The sequence below is a fragment of the Myxine glutinosa genome, chromosome 3 (genome assembly GCF_964187855.1).
Source record: "Myxine glutinosa chromosome 3, kmMyxGlut1.1, whole genome shotgun sequence".
NCBI lineage: Eukaryota > Metazoa > Chordata > Myxini > Myxiniformes > Myxinidae > Myxine > Myxine glutinosa.
The window spans coordinates 47,561,399-47,579,790 of NC_136263.1; the positions used below are offsets into that span (position 1 = coordinate 47,561,399).

The 18,392-nt window shown below is 42.4% G+C and overlaps 1 protein-coding gene across 9 annotated transcripts in view; it reads right to left on the reverse strand.

The window, feature by feature from the left end:
* The window catches only part of LOC137423613 (uncharacterized), a 110,085-nt gene that overhangs the window by 24,218 nt on the left and 67,475 nt on the right, over positions 1 to 18,392 (reverse strand). For 7 of the 9 annotated variants that reach the window (XM_078773987.1, XM_078773990.1, XM_078773992.1 and 4 more), the window contains 2 exons: positions 13,970 to 14,095; positions 71 to 4,641 (listed from right to left, as the gene is read on the reverse strand). In XM_078773987.1, the coding sequence (XP_078630113.1) occupies positions 4,478 to 4,641; positions 13,970 to 14,095 (290 nt within the window). In that variant the 3' untranslated portion in view covers positions 71 to 4,477. Of the gene's footprint in view, positions 1 to 70; positions 4,642 to 13,431; positions 13,546 to 13,969; positions 14,096 to 18,392 lie in introns of those variants that run through there. The other 2 variants (XR_013622819.1, XR_013622820.1) reach the window with 2 other exon arrangements.

Consider the following 18,392-nt stretch of genomic DNA (forward strand, 5'->3'; position numbering starts at 1 on the left):
TACGAACCTACCCAAAAACAACACCAGCTTTCAACCTGCTCGTTTTGTACAAATTCCACAGATTTTCAAATGAAAGTTTTGCTGTTTTTAATTGAAATTTTTTTGATATTTTAATATTGCCTTGATGACACAAATGGTGACCTTCAATTTCAAAACACAAAGGCACGATGAATCATGTTCAAGTTATCTGTCGTTTACACCTGGTACATGTCCATGAGAGGATAATTAAACATATTAGAGACATGAAAGAAGCCATATATTTATAAAGCATTCATTGGGGGGTCTATATTGAGATAAAGGGATGGGAGGGGCAAGAGAATAGGGAAACGACAGAGAGGATGGGGGATGCAATAGGGAGAAAAGGGGAATACAGTAATGTTTGCAGGAGATAAGAGTTATGGGAGGATTGGGAGCAAAGGAGTGATATTATGCAGTACAGGATACGAACGTGAAAGGGGGAGGGAGGGCAGTGGAGGAAAGGGAACATAATAAATTCTGCCATTATTATTTGCATACGTAATAAGTAGATGGTTCTTTATCATGGAGTACGCTGTTCATACAAATGAAAGTTTTGTCGCTATAAATGTCTAAAGACTAGCATGATAGCCTGGAGGAATGTGCACTCGCCTTTGACCTGTCTAGCCTCGGTTCGAATCTCGACCCAGCTGTAAATTCCCATCCTGGTGTTTCTCGGTCTCCTGCAGTGAAAGTGCCCTCCATAAGTATTGGAACAGCAGAGTAGCTGTTTTCAGCTACCTCAGGGAGTGACGTCTCTGCCCTAGGTGAGTCCCGTGCTCAGCTGGCTCCGGCTGACAGTACCTGGCATGGGCCCCGTGACCAGGGTAACGGATCAGCACTGCCTTGTGGGGGAAACCCCTTCAGGCTATGAGAAGGACACTCAGATATCAAACAGCACATGTATGTCAGCCTGGCCAGCGCTACATGGTGGCTACATGGTGGATGCATGTGCCCAATAAATTCAGTGGTGGCACCAATTTAGGTATCATTGTGCAGCATCTGCAGACAGCTGTGTCCACTTTGGACATCAAGGCTTTGGACATCCCAAACAGGAAATCAGAGCTGTCTCCCTTGACATATCACGTGCCTTCGATTGTGGTCTGGCACCCAGCTCTGCTCACCAAACTCTCCTCCTATGGTATCCATGGAAATCTCCTCGCATGGTTTGCAGACTTCCTCTCTGGTCGTAGTCAACGTGTGGCCCTGAATGGATTTCTCTCATCTCCCCTTCCTGTTCTGGCTGGAGTTCCCCAAGGTAGTGTTCTGGGCCCTGTGCTTTATCTGGTCTTCATCAATGATCTCTCCGACTCTCTGGAAAATCCTCTCTATCTCTTTGCTGATGACTCCACTCTCTGTCACTCCATTCCTCAACCCTCAGATTGGCAGTCTGCAGCCTCCTCACTCTCTGCAGACCTGGACAAAATCACAGACTGGTTAAACAAGTGGAACATGTCTTTCAATACTGACAAATCTCACTCTTACTATGTCTCTCCAAAAAGACCGACTGGAAAACCCACCCATCCACTTTCTCAACAATCCTCTCCAAGAATTTCTGTCGCTCAAGCTTTTGGGTCTCACAATCTGCCATGATCTTTCTTTGGAAAACTACATTTCCAAGCTGGCCACCAAAGCCAGTCACCGACTGGGCATCCTCCGTCGTGCAAAGTCCTTCCTTGGCACACCTGAGCTCCTCACCACATACAAGGCTTTCATCCGCAGCTCAATGAAATACTGTTCCCTCCTCTGGGCCGGTGCTCCTGCTTCACACCAAGCTCGGCTTCACGCTGTTGAAACCAAAGCTTTCAGAATCATTGGAATCTCCTGCGATGAAGCTAACTCCGAGGGCCTTTCACTCACTCAACGCAGGCAGGTTGGTGGTCTTTCTGTCTTCTACCGACTCCTCTCCGGCCTTGCTCCCCCAGCTCTCTCTGTGCTCTGTCCCCCAAATATTCCAACAGGTCGCACAAGATCTGCCAGCAACCCTCTTATGGTAAAACTGCCAAAATCTAGGCTCTCTGCTCACCTTCACTCTTTCATTCCCCTTTTCTCCCACTTGTGGAACAAACTCCCCCACTCCCTTCAATCCTACTCCTCCCTCCACGTCTTTAAAACAGCTGTTCACCACCATCTCTTATCTTACCCCATCCAAAGCCTTGATCTTTTCTACCCCCGCTAATTTTTACCCCAGATACACTTTTTTGAAATTCCAACTTCTTTCCTGGAAGTCCTTGCAGTGTCCATATGTTTTATACCACTCCCACCTCCCCCCAAGCCCTCTCCCTCCCACAGTTCTCTCGATGTCCTTGCTCTCAAATGTTGTGTTTGTGTCCTTCCCCCTCTCTCCCCATCTTGTCTACCGCTCCGCTTATTTTGTGTTTTGTGTGTCGGTTTGCCTTTTTGGGTGATTAATGTTAGCTCTGACTAAGCGTGGCATGAGTAAAACCGCTTGAATCGGGGTCCATTAATTATAACTGCGCGGAACACGTGTACGCAAACCGCTCGGCGTATTCCAACCTCACGTGATTCGTGTGAGGCTTATTTCCTCGCTTCCAGGGCAGCGCTAGTACTTAGGTACAAGCGAATTTGGTCCCGAAACCCTATTTGGCGCTGTCCGGAAGGGACGTAATAGGTCTCGGGTCACGACAGGTCAGTAAAGACAAGGGGATTAATCCCCCCTTGAAAATTCTAATTTGGCCTTTCTATTTTTGGTGCTGATGAGAGGTTTGCATCTTGCGGTGTAGCCTTTGTAATTCTGCTGTTGAAGTCCTCTGCGAACGGAAGATTGTGATACTTTCACCCCTGAACTCTAGAGGTTGTCGGTGATGTCACTGAGAGTTATTTTATGTTTTTTCTTCACAGCTCTTATGATTGTTAGCTCACCTGGAACAAAGTTCAGGGGAGCTTATGTGATGGCGCCTTGTCCTTCCGTCAGTCCATCCATCCGTAAACACTTGAACCAAAATTTGGCACAATGATATTTGTTGTGTTGTGACTAAAGTTTGTTCACGGCATGAAAAATTCGGGGTCTAAGGGGGTTTACCGGGGTCAAAGTGGATCCAGGTTTGATCCCCCAAAATAGGAATTTGCTTTCTTCTCAGAAACTACTCAAACAATTACGATGAAACTTCACCACAACCTTCATCACCCGTGATGTACCAAAGTTTGTTCACTGCATTCAAAATAATCTGCCCCTTTGAGGGTTTATGGGAAGTTTTCTCCCAAAATATGTATTTGCTTTCTTCTCTGAAACTGCACACGCAATTTCGATGAAACTTCACCACAACCTTCATCACCCGTGATGCACCAATGTTTGTTCAAGGCATTAGAAAAATTGGGGTCTTAGGAGGTATATGGGGTTGGGGGAGGTGGGTTGCCCCCCAAAATAGGTATTTTTTTGTTTGTTTGTTTAAAGTCTTATGATTATGTCAGTGTGATTCTACATGCTGCCCTGTCTTCTAGAAACAATTCAAATTGGTTTAAAATACCTTTAGTCAGTGTAGTATACTGTTTATGCTACCAGGTAAGCACCCCTATGTTTTTAAGTTGTAGTGGAGTTTTAAATGTTCAATATAATGTTCATCATGGTTTTAATAGTAAACGCAAGAATGGGTTGGCAGGATGAGCTCGAGGTACGGTACACACTCGCCTCGAAGCTGTCGACCCTGGGTTCGAATCCTGACCCAACTATAATCTGTCATCCCAGTGATTCGTCGTGTGTGCTGGCCCTTAGATTGACGTTAAACAAGTGTCCCGTCTGTCTGAAATTGTTGGTGGACGTTAAAGATCCCACGTGTCTTTCGTGAAGAGTAGGCGAACCATCCCCGGCACCCTGGCCAAATTATAAATCTGTGCCATAACCAGCTAACCTACAGGGGTACAGCCACGCCCTCAGCCAATGATGCGATTCGGAGCCATTGTGCCGCATACGAAAGAAGAAGAAGAATACATATGGGGAAGAAGAAGCGGTTGTTGCTGTCTGTGTTTGGAGACATGGTCGGAAAATTATTTTAACTAATAAATATTGAATGTGAAATCAAGTGTGTTTGCAACTAGCGTTTGTTTAATGATAATAAATCCTGAAATGTCATCTGATGATAATAAATCCTGATAATAAAATGTATTTGTGCGTTTGAGGGAAATGTCATCCGCTTCAAGTTCAACTGAGGTAATAGTCCTTGAATGGTGGGAAACCTGCACCTGGGGTGTTCCATTACCAATCAGCTTGCTCTCGCTTGCCAAGCCAGCCGTTCCTTAACAACCGTTTCGTTGGAGTGTTTGTTTGAGTGCTTAAACCGCTTGGAGAGCGCTCTCCAAGTCCAAGCTCATTGGTAATGGAACACACTCCCGATAAATCAAACAGGTGGAGGTGGTGCGGTTTGTGTTTTGCGTTTAAACCACTTCTTCATCCGAAGGTTTGATCCCTGCAGAGCCCCACCGAGGGCTGTGTGGGTTGGCGGTTTCACGAGGGATCCAGCATGGCTCCGGGTGAGGGCGTCCGTGAGTGTGATTGGCATCGGGTGAGTAGTGAATCGACAAGATCTCGTACTTTATCAAGCTCAACACTCAGCTCTCTCACGGGGCGGGACAAGATGCCCTGATTCACCGAACGTCCGACAAAAGGGTCTGTGATTGGGATAGAAAGAGGGTATGGGCAAAGGTTACATGGTGTGTGTGTGTGTGTGTGTGTGTGTGTGTGTGTGTGTGTGTGTGTGTGTTGGTGTGTGTATATAGATAGATGACTGTACCTGAGTTGCTGTTTTGTCATGGTTTACACCAATCATAATACAAACAATTATTTTGCACAAATGTATTTGTAATATACGTGATATTACATTTTAGAAACAATTGAAGTTGAAGACTTAAGTTGAATTTTTTTTTTTCTTTTTCAGAAACAAACAAAACATGACATTTTTTTTCAAAGATTATATATACTAGGGCATGCCCGTACTATATATATATCTAAAATTATATCCCCCCCCCCCTCTATTTACATGAAATGGTTTGGTCCAAAGCGAACGGCTTGCGAGTACGGTGACAATCCCCCCCCCTCTATTTACATGAAATGGTTTGGTCCAAAGCGAACGGCTTGCGAGTACGGTGACAATCCCCCCCCTCTATTTACATGAAATGGTTTGGTCCAAAGCGAACGGCTTGCGGAGTTTGGTAAAGAAATCGCCATCGCGTGCACAAACGCGCAGGAAAGCGAATGAATCGCAAATTAGTTTTAATTAGTTTTAAAACATAGTTTAACGGCAACATAGTTTGCCAACGTGAAATAAATGAATACGCTCTCAAATGTGCCGTCCGAGGCAGAGTATGTTCGCCACGTTCGGCACACGTGATAGCTCGCTGCTCTCTGATTGGTTGAATCGTTTTTTGGACATAGCTCAGTAACTACTTCTCCGATTAATATGAAACCTTGAAAAGGCACATCCTCGGGTCCCCAGCAATATACCTGGCAAGTTTAAAGTATATCAGACCCGTGGTTGTCGAGAAACAGCGGTCACAGACATACAGACATACATACATACACACAGAGATTACTGGAATTATAGATAGATATATATCCCTAGGACCTTTATGTTTATATATATATACACGGGAGAGGTAGGTGCATACCAGAAGTTTGGTACGATTTCGCAAAAGTTTGACAGCGTAGTTCAGTGACAAGACAGACACTGCACAGATATATATACACACTGGCAAAAGTATCCGGCGTTGCCGGGTAACAATGAGTCACTTACTGATGGGAATATGATATACGCAATCTGGGTCCATCATCTAGAGAGAATTTTAAAAACAGATCACTAGTACATTGGAGCAGTGGCATATCGAGGAAAAATGACGCTCGGGGCAATATGTCAAATCTCCCTTCATCCGGGCCCCCTTCAATTTTTTTTTTTTAAATCAACCTATAGCTAAGGAGGTTTTCGTATTTTCGTCAAACCAAACGCATGCCGTGGTTAAGGGAAATAAATTTGTTTGTTTTTTTTTCTATTTTTTGTAGGTGCCGAAAACACTTCCCTACCGACACCCAATAAGGAAAATTTATATTTAATATTATACACACAAACATACACACATACATATACACACATGGCTCTCTTATGGTATAGAATATAGATGAAAGGATTCGTTTATTAACTCATTTCATCCGGATGGGGTTTGGCCAACATTCCTGTGTTCATTTACGTCATTACGTCATCACCGCAATTATCATAATGTAAGTTCTTCCCACAGTAGTTTATTTCATGAGGGAGGATGTTTACTGCCCATGCCAATAGTATGCCAGGGAATCGCCCTGAGTGACTTGGAGGGAGACACAAAATAAAACTGCACACGGTGTTTCATTGTCACAAACAATCATTATATGAAACCCAAAAAAATTGAAGGAATAATTACGGGCCCCAATTAGGTCAGGGCCCCGGGGTGGTCACCCCGCCTCCCCCCGCTATCGTCTACCTCCCCCTCACTCCACCCTTATAAGCTCTCCCTCCAAACCCACCTCCCACTCCACCCTCCACCCCCATACAACTCTCCGGACTTCACCGGGCGGTGTTCAGACATTTATTTCATTTCCGCACACGGTTAAAAACCACAATGCAATAAGCTCCACAAACTCTTAATCCGAACCGATCCTCAAAATTCCAACTACAGAATTGACACTAACAGTAACAGTAGTCCCCAAGCCTGGTGTTGGCTTAGCGGTTAAGGTGCCGGCTTGGGATCCTAGGATCCTGGGTTCGAATCCTGGTCGATCGCTAAATTAACACCAGGGGGGTTGACTCAGCCTGTCATCCTTCCGAGGTCGGCAAATTGAGTACCAGCTTGCTGGGATGAATGATCCCGGTGTGTACCCCGGTTTAGAATTGGTACACTGTATCCCTGCGCATTGTCAGAGTGCAACTAAGGGTTGGTGTCAGGAAGTGCATCCGGCCATAAAACATTGCCTCAAACAGGGAACCATGATTGTCATGGGGCCCGCAGGGATAGCCCCCGCTCAAGCGGGGAAAATGGCCTTAAAACGATCATTCATTCATTCATTCAGTAACAGTTGTCTCAACTACTAAAAAAGTGTTCTTTGCTAGAAAACGTTTCCTTCAGAAAACGCATCTCTGAGCAATTCTCAAAAAACACATCTCCGAGCAATTCCCATGGAAGTATGAATTAAGTTAAAAATGATTATTAAGTTGAATAAAAAAAACTAACCCCAGAATGAGAATCCCAGCCTTGCCTAAATAAATGCATATATACACTTGGTTATAATATCGCAAGATATGGTAAATTTTGTCAGATGCGGTTAGGGTGCCGGCTTGGGATCCTAGAATCCTGGGTTTGAATCCCGGTCAATCGTTGAATTAACACCAGGGGGGTTGACTCAGCCTGTCATCCTTCCGAGGTCGGCATATTGAGTACCAGTTCACTGATAATTCCCTGTGTGTCACAATAGGTGACTAACAGGGTTGGCGGCAGGAAGGGCATCCGGCCATAAAACATTGATTCAAAAAGGTGCCCAAAAAAAGGCCAACCTCTGCTCTGTGGGGAAAAATGGCCTCTAAAGGTGGTTCTTCTTCTTTTCTTCTTCACTCCAGATTTGGAGATTATTTAGTCTACAGCATCCAATCCTCATATCCGAATCCAGATTTTGATGATATGCTTCAATAATTATGGAATGATAATCGATCGTGTGGCGGCTTAAGAACCCAGCGAGGTGCAGTGGGCTGACCAAGATGGCGGGCCGCCATATTGGTAAAAAACCACGTCAGGTTCTTTTCTTATGAGCACCTCGTTAATCATCTTCAAAAAGGATATTATAACATACTCAAACAGCCAGTTTTCATCCTTGCAATCTGTGGGAAGTCCAGGTGTATGTATGCAAAGTTTGGGGCTGCTAGGTTTCATGGTTTTGAAGTTATGGAGGAGACAGACAGATGGACGAACACTGGCTTTTATTATTACTAGGACATGCCCGTACTATATATATATCTAAAATTATATCCCCCCCCCTCTATTTACATGAAATGGTTTGGTCCATTCGCAAAGCCAAAGCGAACGGCTTGCGAGTACGGTGACAATCCCCCCCCCCTCTATTTACATGAAATGGTTTGGTCCAAAGCGAACGGCTTGCGAGCACGGTGACAATCCCCCCCGTCTATTTACATGAAATGGTTTGGTCCAAAGCGAACGGCTTGCGAGTACGGTGACAATCCCCCCCGTCTATTTACATGAAATGGTTTGGTCCAAAGTGAACGGCTTGCGGAGTTTGGTAAATAAATCGCCATAGCTCGGTAACTACTTGTCCGATTAATATGAAACCTTGAAAAGGCACATCCTCGGGTCCCCAGCAATATACCTGGCAAGTTTCAAGTATATCGGACCCGTGGTTGTCGAGAAACAGCGGTCACAGACAAACACACAAACACACAAACACACAAACACACAGACACACAGAGATTACTGGAATTATAGATAGATAGATACTGTATATATATATATATATATATATATATATTTTTATTTTTTTTATGACCAGGAATCAAATTCCTGCGAGGAAGTGTGAAAAAATTCTGACTCAATGCGGGGCTCGAACCACGGACCTCCGTTGATAATGCTTCAGTCACATTTGGCTCGGCGGCCGTAGGGTCTAAAAAATCTACGGCCACTAGCAATTATAGGGCGGCCGCAGTATTTCCACGGTCACACAATGTAGCAGTCACATATGTTTTTATTTTTCGGGTAGCCGCATGGGGTATTTAGAAATTGTGGAGACCGAAAACGTGAGGGTGCCGTACGGTCTTTGATTTGATGTCGCACGGTGACCTTAGGGCGTCCTTGCGGCGGCCATATAATTTTCAAGGCAGACGCAAGGTAGCGTCAAGGTGCCCGCAAGGCAACCGCAGGGGGGCCCTAAGGCGAACGTGCGGCCAGACGGACGTTAAAGAGTGGGTATATATACCAGTTCTTTTTCATATGTATAACAGCACGTACAGTTGTCATGGCTACGGCTTGTCAAATTGCTACGGCCAACCTAGAAATGAAAAAAGTTATAACTCCGCGCTATAATTCCATGGCGACCCCTACGGCCTGTAAAAGATAGCCATACGCCCTAGGGCCACCCTGAGGCCACCTCAGAAACTCTGCGGCCGCCGCACGTTTCTGTCAATTTAGGGGGGGTACGGCCACCGTATCCTAGCCGTAGAGCAAATGTGACTGAGGAGTAACGCGTCAAGAGCCCACTGCGCTATTGAGCCAGCCGCAATCTCCTCAGAACTTTTCCACACTTAACACTGCGAGCTTTATAATGGCCGATGTCTTACGTGCCTGCTAGGTTTTCGTAAAAGAAAATTCCATATTAAATGCCAAGTCTGTATATATATATATATATATATATATATATATATATATATATATATATATATATATATATATATATATATATATATATATATATATATATATATATACATTATATATTTATATATATATACATATATATATATATATATATATATATATATATATATATATATATATATACATACATACATACATACATATATATATATATATATATATATATATATATACGTATTACGTATATATATATATATATATATATATATATATATATGTATATATATATATATATATATATATATGTATGTATATATATATATATATATATATATATAGATATATATATATATATATATATATATATATATATACATATATATATATATATATATATATATATATATGTATATATATATATATATATATATATATATATATATGATTATATATATATATATATATATATATATGTATGTATGTATGTATGTATGTATGTATATATATATATATATATATAATATATATATAATATATATATATATATGTATGTATTTATGTATATATATATATATATATATATATATATATATGTATGTATGTATGTATGTATGTATGTATGTATGTATGTATATATATATATATATATATATATATATATATTATATATATATATATATATATATATATATATATATATATATATATATATATATATATATATACAGTCTTGCATTTAATATGGAATTTTCTTTTTTTCTTGACTTGGGTTTACTTTCTTAACTCAGTATATCAATCTGGTGAATTTCTTTTACACTTTGGTGATTTATTTGTTAAAAGAACCATGTCACTGATTGTCTGTCGCAGCAAGAAGTCAACAACAGGATTATATCACAGGTGGCGTGGCAAAATGTACGGACAGGTGCATTTGATGATTGGCTTCACAGTCGGGTATACTACGTACAAGGGTTGTTGCGTTCTGTATTAGTGGAAAACAACTGCTGCACGTCTCCAAAAGTTATTGCCGCTTCCTCTGGAGATGGTCCGTCAACTCGACAATGCTGTTTGTCATGGAGTGGTGGCTTTACGAAATTACGGCATGAAACAGCAGGTATTGCACGGCAGTATGGCATCACTCAAGGTCAGGTGTCAAAGATCCTGAAACGAAATGCTCAGAGGGGTGTCCCTACTCCAATACCGAGGCCAGGACGTCCCCACAGAACCACAAGGCGGGATGACCGCCAGCTGCACCGGTTAGTCCACAATGGCCGTACCAAGTCAGCTAATCGGCTTAGGGCTGAGTGGCAGCAACTGACAAATGTGCCTGTATCCAGAAGGCTAGTCAACCAACGACTGGTTCAAACAGGCTATCGTGCCAGGCATCCCCTGAGAAAGCCACGCCTGACCAGAAAACACCGCCAGCGCCGATTGCAGTGGGCCAGAGAGCACAGTCAATGGCAGCCAGGACACTGGAATCACGTGATCTTCAGTGACGAGTCCAGGTTTCTGATCTATAGCCAAGATGGCCGCGTCCGAGTGCGCAGACAAGTGCATGAAGCCTACAACAAAGATTGTATAGTGCCAAGAGTCCAACCTGGAGGTGGTGGGGTGACCGTTTGGGCTGCTTTTCATGCAGGGGGCAAAACTGACCTGGTTGTTCTGAATGGAAACCTGAACCAGTTCAAGTACAGGGCCATTCTGGAAGAAACATTGCTTCCATTTGCTCATGCAACCTTTCGAGGAAACTTTGTCTTCCAAGATGACAATGCACGGCCTCATCGTGCTCGCATGATCCAACACTTTCTTGCTGAACGTGGTGTAGAGCACATGGAGTGGCCTGCCATGTCCCCGGATATGAATCCGACAGAGAACTTGTGGGTAGAATTAACGCGTCAAATCGACCACTTGGACCAGCAGCCGACCTCTGTGCGTGAATTGCAGCAGGCTATTGTCACTGCATGGCAAGCGATTCCTGTCCAAACCTTGGCAAATCTCGTGAACAGCATGCCTCAATGTGTACGTGCTCTCCTGAATGCTCGTGGGGGTGACACGAAGTACTGAACTATAATTTTACTGTGCATAATCCCAGTCGTAATTTAGCTTTTGTTTTTGTTTAAAAAAAAATTTGGCCAATGTGCAAAATAAAGAGATACTTCTGGAAAATGTACAGAAGTTTAACACAGTACTGTCCATGAATTGAGTTCGATATCAGTTTCCATCACTTTCAAGGATCAATTTATTTGTTTCGAAATGTCAAATGTGGTTTTTGTTTCTTTTAAAGGTCACATTAACAAAATCTAGAATAATTTCAACATAATTCCAATGAACTTTTGGTTCTAAGACATTTTGAAAAGTAAGATCGCCCCCACAAAAAAATATTCCATATTAAATGCCAAGTCTGTTTATGTATATATATATGTCTGTATATGTATGAAACCATTATATATACATATATATATCTATATATATATATATATATATATATATATATATATATATATATATATATATATATATATATACCATTATATATATATATATGTATATATATATATATATATATACCATTATTTATATATATATATATATATATATATATATATATATATATATATACGTATATATATATATATATATATATATATATATATATATATATATATATATATATATATATATATATATACAGTCACATGAAAAAGTAAGTACACCCCCATGTAAAGTTTTGACTTTTTCAATATATTTCAACATATAGCTATTTGATCTTCATTTCAACAATATTGATAGATAAAGGTGATATAAGATAACAAATATCATGAAACATTTACATTTTGTAGTCCATTGCATAATTTAAATAAACATGAATGCAAATTTCGCATGTGGAAAAAGTAAGTACACCTCGACATTTATCACGACTTCAAATACCTAAAATTAGAATCAGGTGCACCAGCTCAGGTGCAAATGAATTAGAACATCGTTAGAGAGGATCTTGGAGGAACCTGTCTTATTTAAACCTCAGACATTTAGCTTGGTTTGCTCTTTTTTGTTGAAGTGTGCGGCGTCACCATGCCTCAGTCAAAAGAGCTCTTTGAGGCCTTCAGAAAGAAGGTTATAGATGCCTATGAGTCTGGGAAAGGGATTTAAAAAGATCTCCAAACAATTTGAAATCAATCATTCGACTGTCCGGAAGATCATCTTCAAGTGGAGAAGATTCCAAACAACTGCCAACTTGTTCAGGCCAGGCCGCCCCAGCAAGTTCATCCCAAGAGCAGACTGCAAGATGCTGAAAGAAGTCTCTAAGAACCCCAGAATGTCATCACGGGACCTACAGGTATCTCTTGCCACTGTTGATGTCAAAGTGCACGAGTCTACCATTAGAAAGAGGCTGCACAAATTTGATCCACATGGTAGGTGTGCCAGGAGGAAACCTTTGCTGTCCAGAAAGAACATCAGGGCAAGACGAAAGATTGCCAATGAACACCTAGGCAAAGACCAGCACTTCTGGAACAATGTGCTCTGGACAGATGAGTCAAAGGTAGAGCTATTTGGCCACAGTACCAGAAGACATGTTTGGCGAAAACCAAAGACAGCATTTGACCACAAGAACCTGATACCAACTGTAAAGCATGGTGGTGGAAATATTATGGTTTGGGGCAGCTTTGCTGCATCAGGGCCTGGGCAGCTCACCATCATAGAATCCACAATGAATTCTTCATTGTACCAGAGGGTGCTTGATGATAATGTGAGGCCATCTGTTGGAAAGTTGAAGCTATATATATATATGTGTGTGTGTGTGTGCGTCTTTTTCTGTTCATGCCAATGACTAGTCAGGTTCATCATCCCTTGTAAATTATGTGTAAATTCCTTATTTACTAGCCCCATTTAATACAAATTACATGTATCCAATTATCCAGCAGTAATTGCTAAAGAGTGCATGCTGGCATTTGAGGGAGTGCAGCACTGACACATCGTTCGTCGGTGGTTGCAACATCGTGGTTTAAAATGAATATTTCTGATCTAAAATTTTGTGTGGTTAGATAAGTCCGCCCACACCCATACCTGGCCATATGCACGCAATGGCGCACAGTCAAGGCAATGATCCCAACGACGTGAAGTCTCGTCACCTGCATATTGCCATCACGTGATGCCCTCTCTCGGAAGGGTACCTAACACCTGGCACACAATACGTGCACAGTCACCGTTGAAGACGACTCGGTGGTTGAAATAGTAGGCCACAACTTTGGTTGCTGAGTCGCTAAACTACTTTGTGGTGTATTACTTTTAAACATGGATTTTTCTAACGACAAACAATTAATTTTACGATAAGGCATATCGGTGAGCCCAAAATGTGGGGAAATCGGGTGAGGAGGGGGAGAGACATTGTGACCAAAAGGATATTGCAGCAAAGGTTTTGCATCGTGCAAGCGCCAAAAATGTGATAGTGCGGTCTGACAATATGGCAATAATGCCGGAGTATGGAAGTAATTATGGTGGGACTGGCATTGGGGTTATGGAGGAAGAGCTCTGGTGTGGTTTGAGTCACAGTCTTGATGCATTCAAATATAATCAAAACAGAGCTATGATAAAAATGACCCACCAGGGGTGAGCGAGATGAGGATGAATAGTGCAAGTTCCTGGCTGTGCAGGTCATGCTCTGTGAGCAGAACCTCCAACATGTCGACCACCCCAGGCAGGAAGGAGCCCAAAGACTCTGCTCGACACTCTGCAAAGAGCAAGAGAAACGGTTTAATCGTGAGCTGCATATCGTAAAATAATGTCGTGGCCAAAAATATTGGCACCCTTGCACTTTTTCCAAATAATGCACCATTTATTCCAGAAAATTGTTGAAATTAAAAAATATTTTGGTATCTACACATGTATTTCTTTGGTTTGAAGTGGAACAAAACAAAAAAGGTGAAAAATTACTAAATCTTAGCTTATTCCACACAGAAATCCTAAAATGGCCCGGACAATATTATTGGCACCGTTCAGAAGTTTTTAGAAATAATTAGATTTGAAGCAGGTGATTCTCCTTTACTTTGAAATTGAACTCATCTGTGGTGAGTTGCAGGTGACCGCAATATAAAAATAAATAGCACCGCAAAGTGGGCGTAACCCCTCAGCCCATGCATGGTGGAAACCAATTTCAAGATGGCTGCCGTGGCGGCCATATTGAAAATCGCAGCGCGCCCATTTTCGAAAGGAACCTTCCTCTACTCACCCTGGCCATACCCACTGCAAAAATGGATTTAATCGGACAAGCCGTTCTCCTTGAAATTGACGGAAACCAAAAGTTGACGGACGCCCGCCCGGACGCCCGGACGACGCCCGTCACGACAATACCCCTTAGCCTAATTTGGGCTGAGGGGTGATCACTCATTCAACCAGTTTGAATAGAGAAAAGGAGTCATTCTGCTGTTTTGTGTCACTGTGTTTACTGCAATGAGCATGGAGAAATGAAAGAAAACCAGAGAATTGTCTGAGGAGGTCAGACACAAGATTGTAGCCGAGCATGGACAATCTCACGGCTGCAACTCCATCTCCAGAGACCTTGATGGTCCTGTGTCCAGCGTACGCAATGTTATCAGAAAGTTTAAGGCCCATGGCACTGTAGCCAACCTCCCTGGACATGGCCGCAAGAGAAAACTTGATCGAAGATTGCAGCGAAGGATTGTTTGAACGGTGGAGAAAGCACCTCAATCAACTGTCAAACAGATTCAAGCAGATTGCCCCGGAAGCATTGACGGAAAGAAAGTGGCACCAATATGTGTGGAAAAATTGCATGCTCAGTCAGGGCCTCATTTTCCATGGCCTCATTTTCCAGGGCTCAGTCAGGGCCTCATTTTCCAAGGCTCAGTCAGGGCCTCATTTTCGACCAGATAGCTCAGAGGGCAGAGCAGTGGTACGGTTATCCAGAGGACCTGGGTTCGATTCCTGGTCTGGGCATGTAATTTTCCCACATATATCAATTTATTTCCTCTTTTATGGAAAATCTTTTTCGAGTTTGTTTTATCCTCAAAAGTAGACCGTGGTGAACACGCATTCGTGTTAAAACATTGGCCTTTAAAACCTGACTCAAATTGTCCTTATGATGGGGGACAGACATCAGTACAAACACACAAACTGACTGTTTTATTTGTTAGATTGTAGAAAGTCTGACATGATAGCTCAACTGTCTAGTCCGGTTTCGATTCCCGAACCGACATTTAAACCGTTGCCCTGGTGTTTCGTAAGCAGGTGTTACATTGAGTCTCTCTGTCTCTTTCTCTCTTAGATGTACCTACTCTTCAAGGAGCATTGGTGCTCACCTACTCTTAGTGAAGGACACTATGGGGTCTTTATCGTCCATCGAATGCTGGCAGACAGGACGCCCATTTAGCGCCCATCCGGGGGATCGTGCACACACACACACACACGCACACCTGGGTGACAGTTTATAGCTGAGTCGGGATTTGAACCCAAGCCGGACAGCTTCAAGGTGAATGTGCATACCTCGTGGCCTCCTGTCTGCCCCTTCCATTGAGTGCACTATCTTGAATGCAGATGTGCATGATGTTAATCGCTGAGGATCCGTCTGACAGCTTTGATCGATGTTGCTGGACGTGAAAGATCTCGTGGTGTCTTGAGCAAAGATGAGGTGACAGGTGAGTTATCGCTGAGCATCCTTATCAAACTTCGAATTCCTGCCCTCCCTGTGGGGAATTAATTAGCCAGGAAAAGCTTTGTACAGTCGGGGTTGGTGGTGGGTCCATTCTGGGACTGGACCTTCGAGGTTGGCCACGAGATTGAGGAAATTGGGGATGGGTCATCTTGGCTGTTCCCCCATAGGTCTGTTAATCAATCACTCAACGCGGTGACGTAGCTGGGAAGACAACAATCGATCCTCGCAGAGATGTTCTTCACCCTTTACCTGGAGAATTCACTTTTGTCTGGAGAGGGAGGCAACAGGGAAACATGAGGCGAAAGGTGTTTTGATTTCCTGCTCTGTTGCCTCGTGAACGATTTTTGCCTCCGTTTGAGTTCTCCGCAGAGGATGTTGTTCCTCAGTGCGAGATTGTGATAGTTGGATAGTCCATCGTGGAAGGTCTTCGCACATTCCAAGCAGGCTGTGCACGAGGAATGATGTTTCTGCTTCTGGCATAGAGCGACGCTCGTTTGACGACAATTTACTAGATAGGCCTTTGCACACAGAGGCAGCTCTAATGGAAGCGATTCCCTGTAGTTACTTTAATGGGAGTTCTGGGAGCAGACTCTGCTCGCACTGTTTTGTGTTTGTCTTTCCATGTTCCATTGCAATTAGCTGGCACCTGGAGTAACCGAAATGAAACCTTGATTACTGTTTGTTCACATGCTGCAAATACACACACATGTAACATGTTAAATGACTATTGAGGTTCACCATGGAAAACAGATCATTCCCATGTGGGGTCTGCTGTGAGTAATGAATCTTTGAATGATCCTGTGAATTGAAGCACAATATAGTTGGAATACAGGGTGTTTCAAAAGTCTGGGATCTTAGGAAATCTTTATTTATTTACTTTCAGACGATGCCTTTGAGATGGACCAGACATTGTGGGTCGATAGAATGCCCCCCATTTGTCCATATTTAACGCCACTTCACTTCTTTCTTTGGTGACACCTGAAATCGGTGGCTAATACCACGAGGACATGTACGATTGAAGATCTGAAGAATTAAATCAGAAATGAATGTTCTAAAATCGATGTGCTGATGTTAAGAAACATACATACAATAATTGATACATGTCTGCATGTCAGTTGGGTCGCAATTTGAGCAATTATTACAATGTTATTGTATATAATTATCCATATATGATTCCGGACTGTTGAAAACACCCTGTATATTGTTTGAATATTATTTGTTTAAACACGAGGGTCGATTCCACCAGTGAGGTGGAATCGTTGACTACAAAGTTGATCCTTTGTATATCAACTGTTAAAAAGCCTGTCAAAAATGACGGGGCGGCACAGTTTATTCGACGGTGCAGCCTCGTGAGCGTGCCAATTCTGAAGCCTCGGCCTAGTGTCAGGTGCGCTTATATCTTCTTTATTTATTAGACATCATGTGAATGTAAATTAACACTCGTTTTACTCTGCGTGCATTACACATCACGTGCAGCGAATTTCACCTCCCTGTGCCTTGTATTTATTGCTAACTCTTAGATGCAGGCATCAAAAATCCTACATAAACGCAGCCATTGGGTGTCAGAGGCCCAACGGATGTATTAGTGTAATGTTTTTTTGTTTTTTGTTTTTAAGATTTCTTTTCTTTCATGTCCTTTTTCAATCCAAGTCGATGCTCATGGATGTGTATTTGCTCGGACCTATTATCATTGTGAATGAGACCTATTATCATTGTATTATCATTGTCTCTGGTACCCCTGTGAATCATTGATCCTATTAGTTGGAAGAATCCCATACAAGTAATGAATCTTTTTATTTATTTTTTTTGCAAAAATAATTTTTGTTCTTGATTTTTCAACTTTTTTCTTCTCTAAAAGTTGAGGCTCATGGAGGAGTATTTGCTCAAAAAATATGATTCACTAATCCTTTTATTTAGAACTAGGGCATGCCCGTACTATATATATATCTAAAATTATATCCCCCCCCTCTATTTACATGAAATGGTTTGGTCCATTCGCAAAGCCAAAGCGAACGGCTTGCGAGTACGGTGACAATCCCCCCCCTCTATTTACATGAAATGGTTTGGTCCAAAGCGAACGGCTTGCGAGTACGGTGACAATCCCCCCCCCCCCCCCCCCCCCCACCTCTATTTACATGAAATGGTTTGGTCCAAAGCGAACGGCTTGCGAGTACGGTGACAATCCCCCCCCCCCCCCCCCTCTATTTACATGAAATGGTTTGGTCCAAAGCGAACGGCTTGCGGAGTTTGGTAAAGAAATCGCCATCGCGTGCACAAACGCGCAGGAAAGCGAATGAATCGCAAATTAGTTTTAATTAGTTTTAAAACATAGTTTAACGGCAACATAGTTTGCCAACGT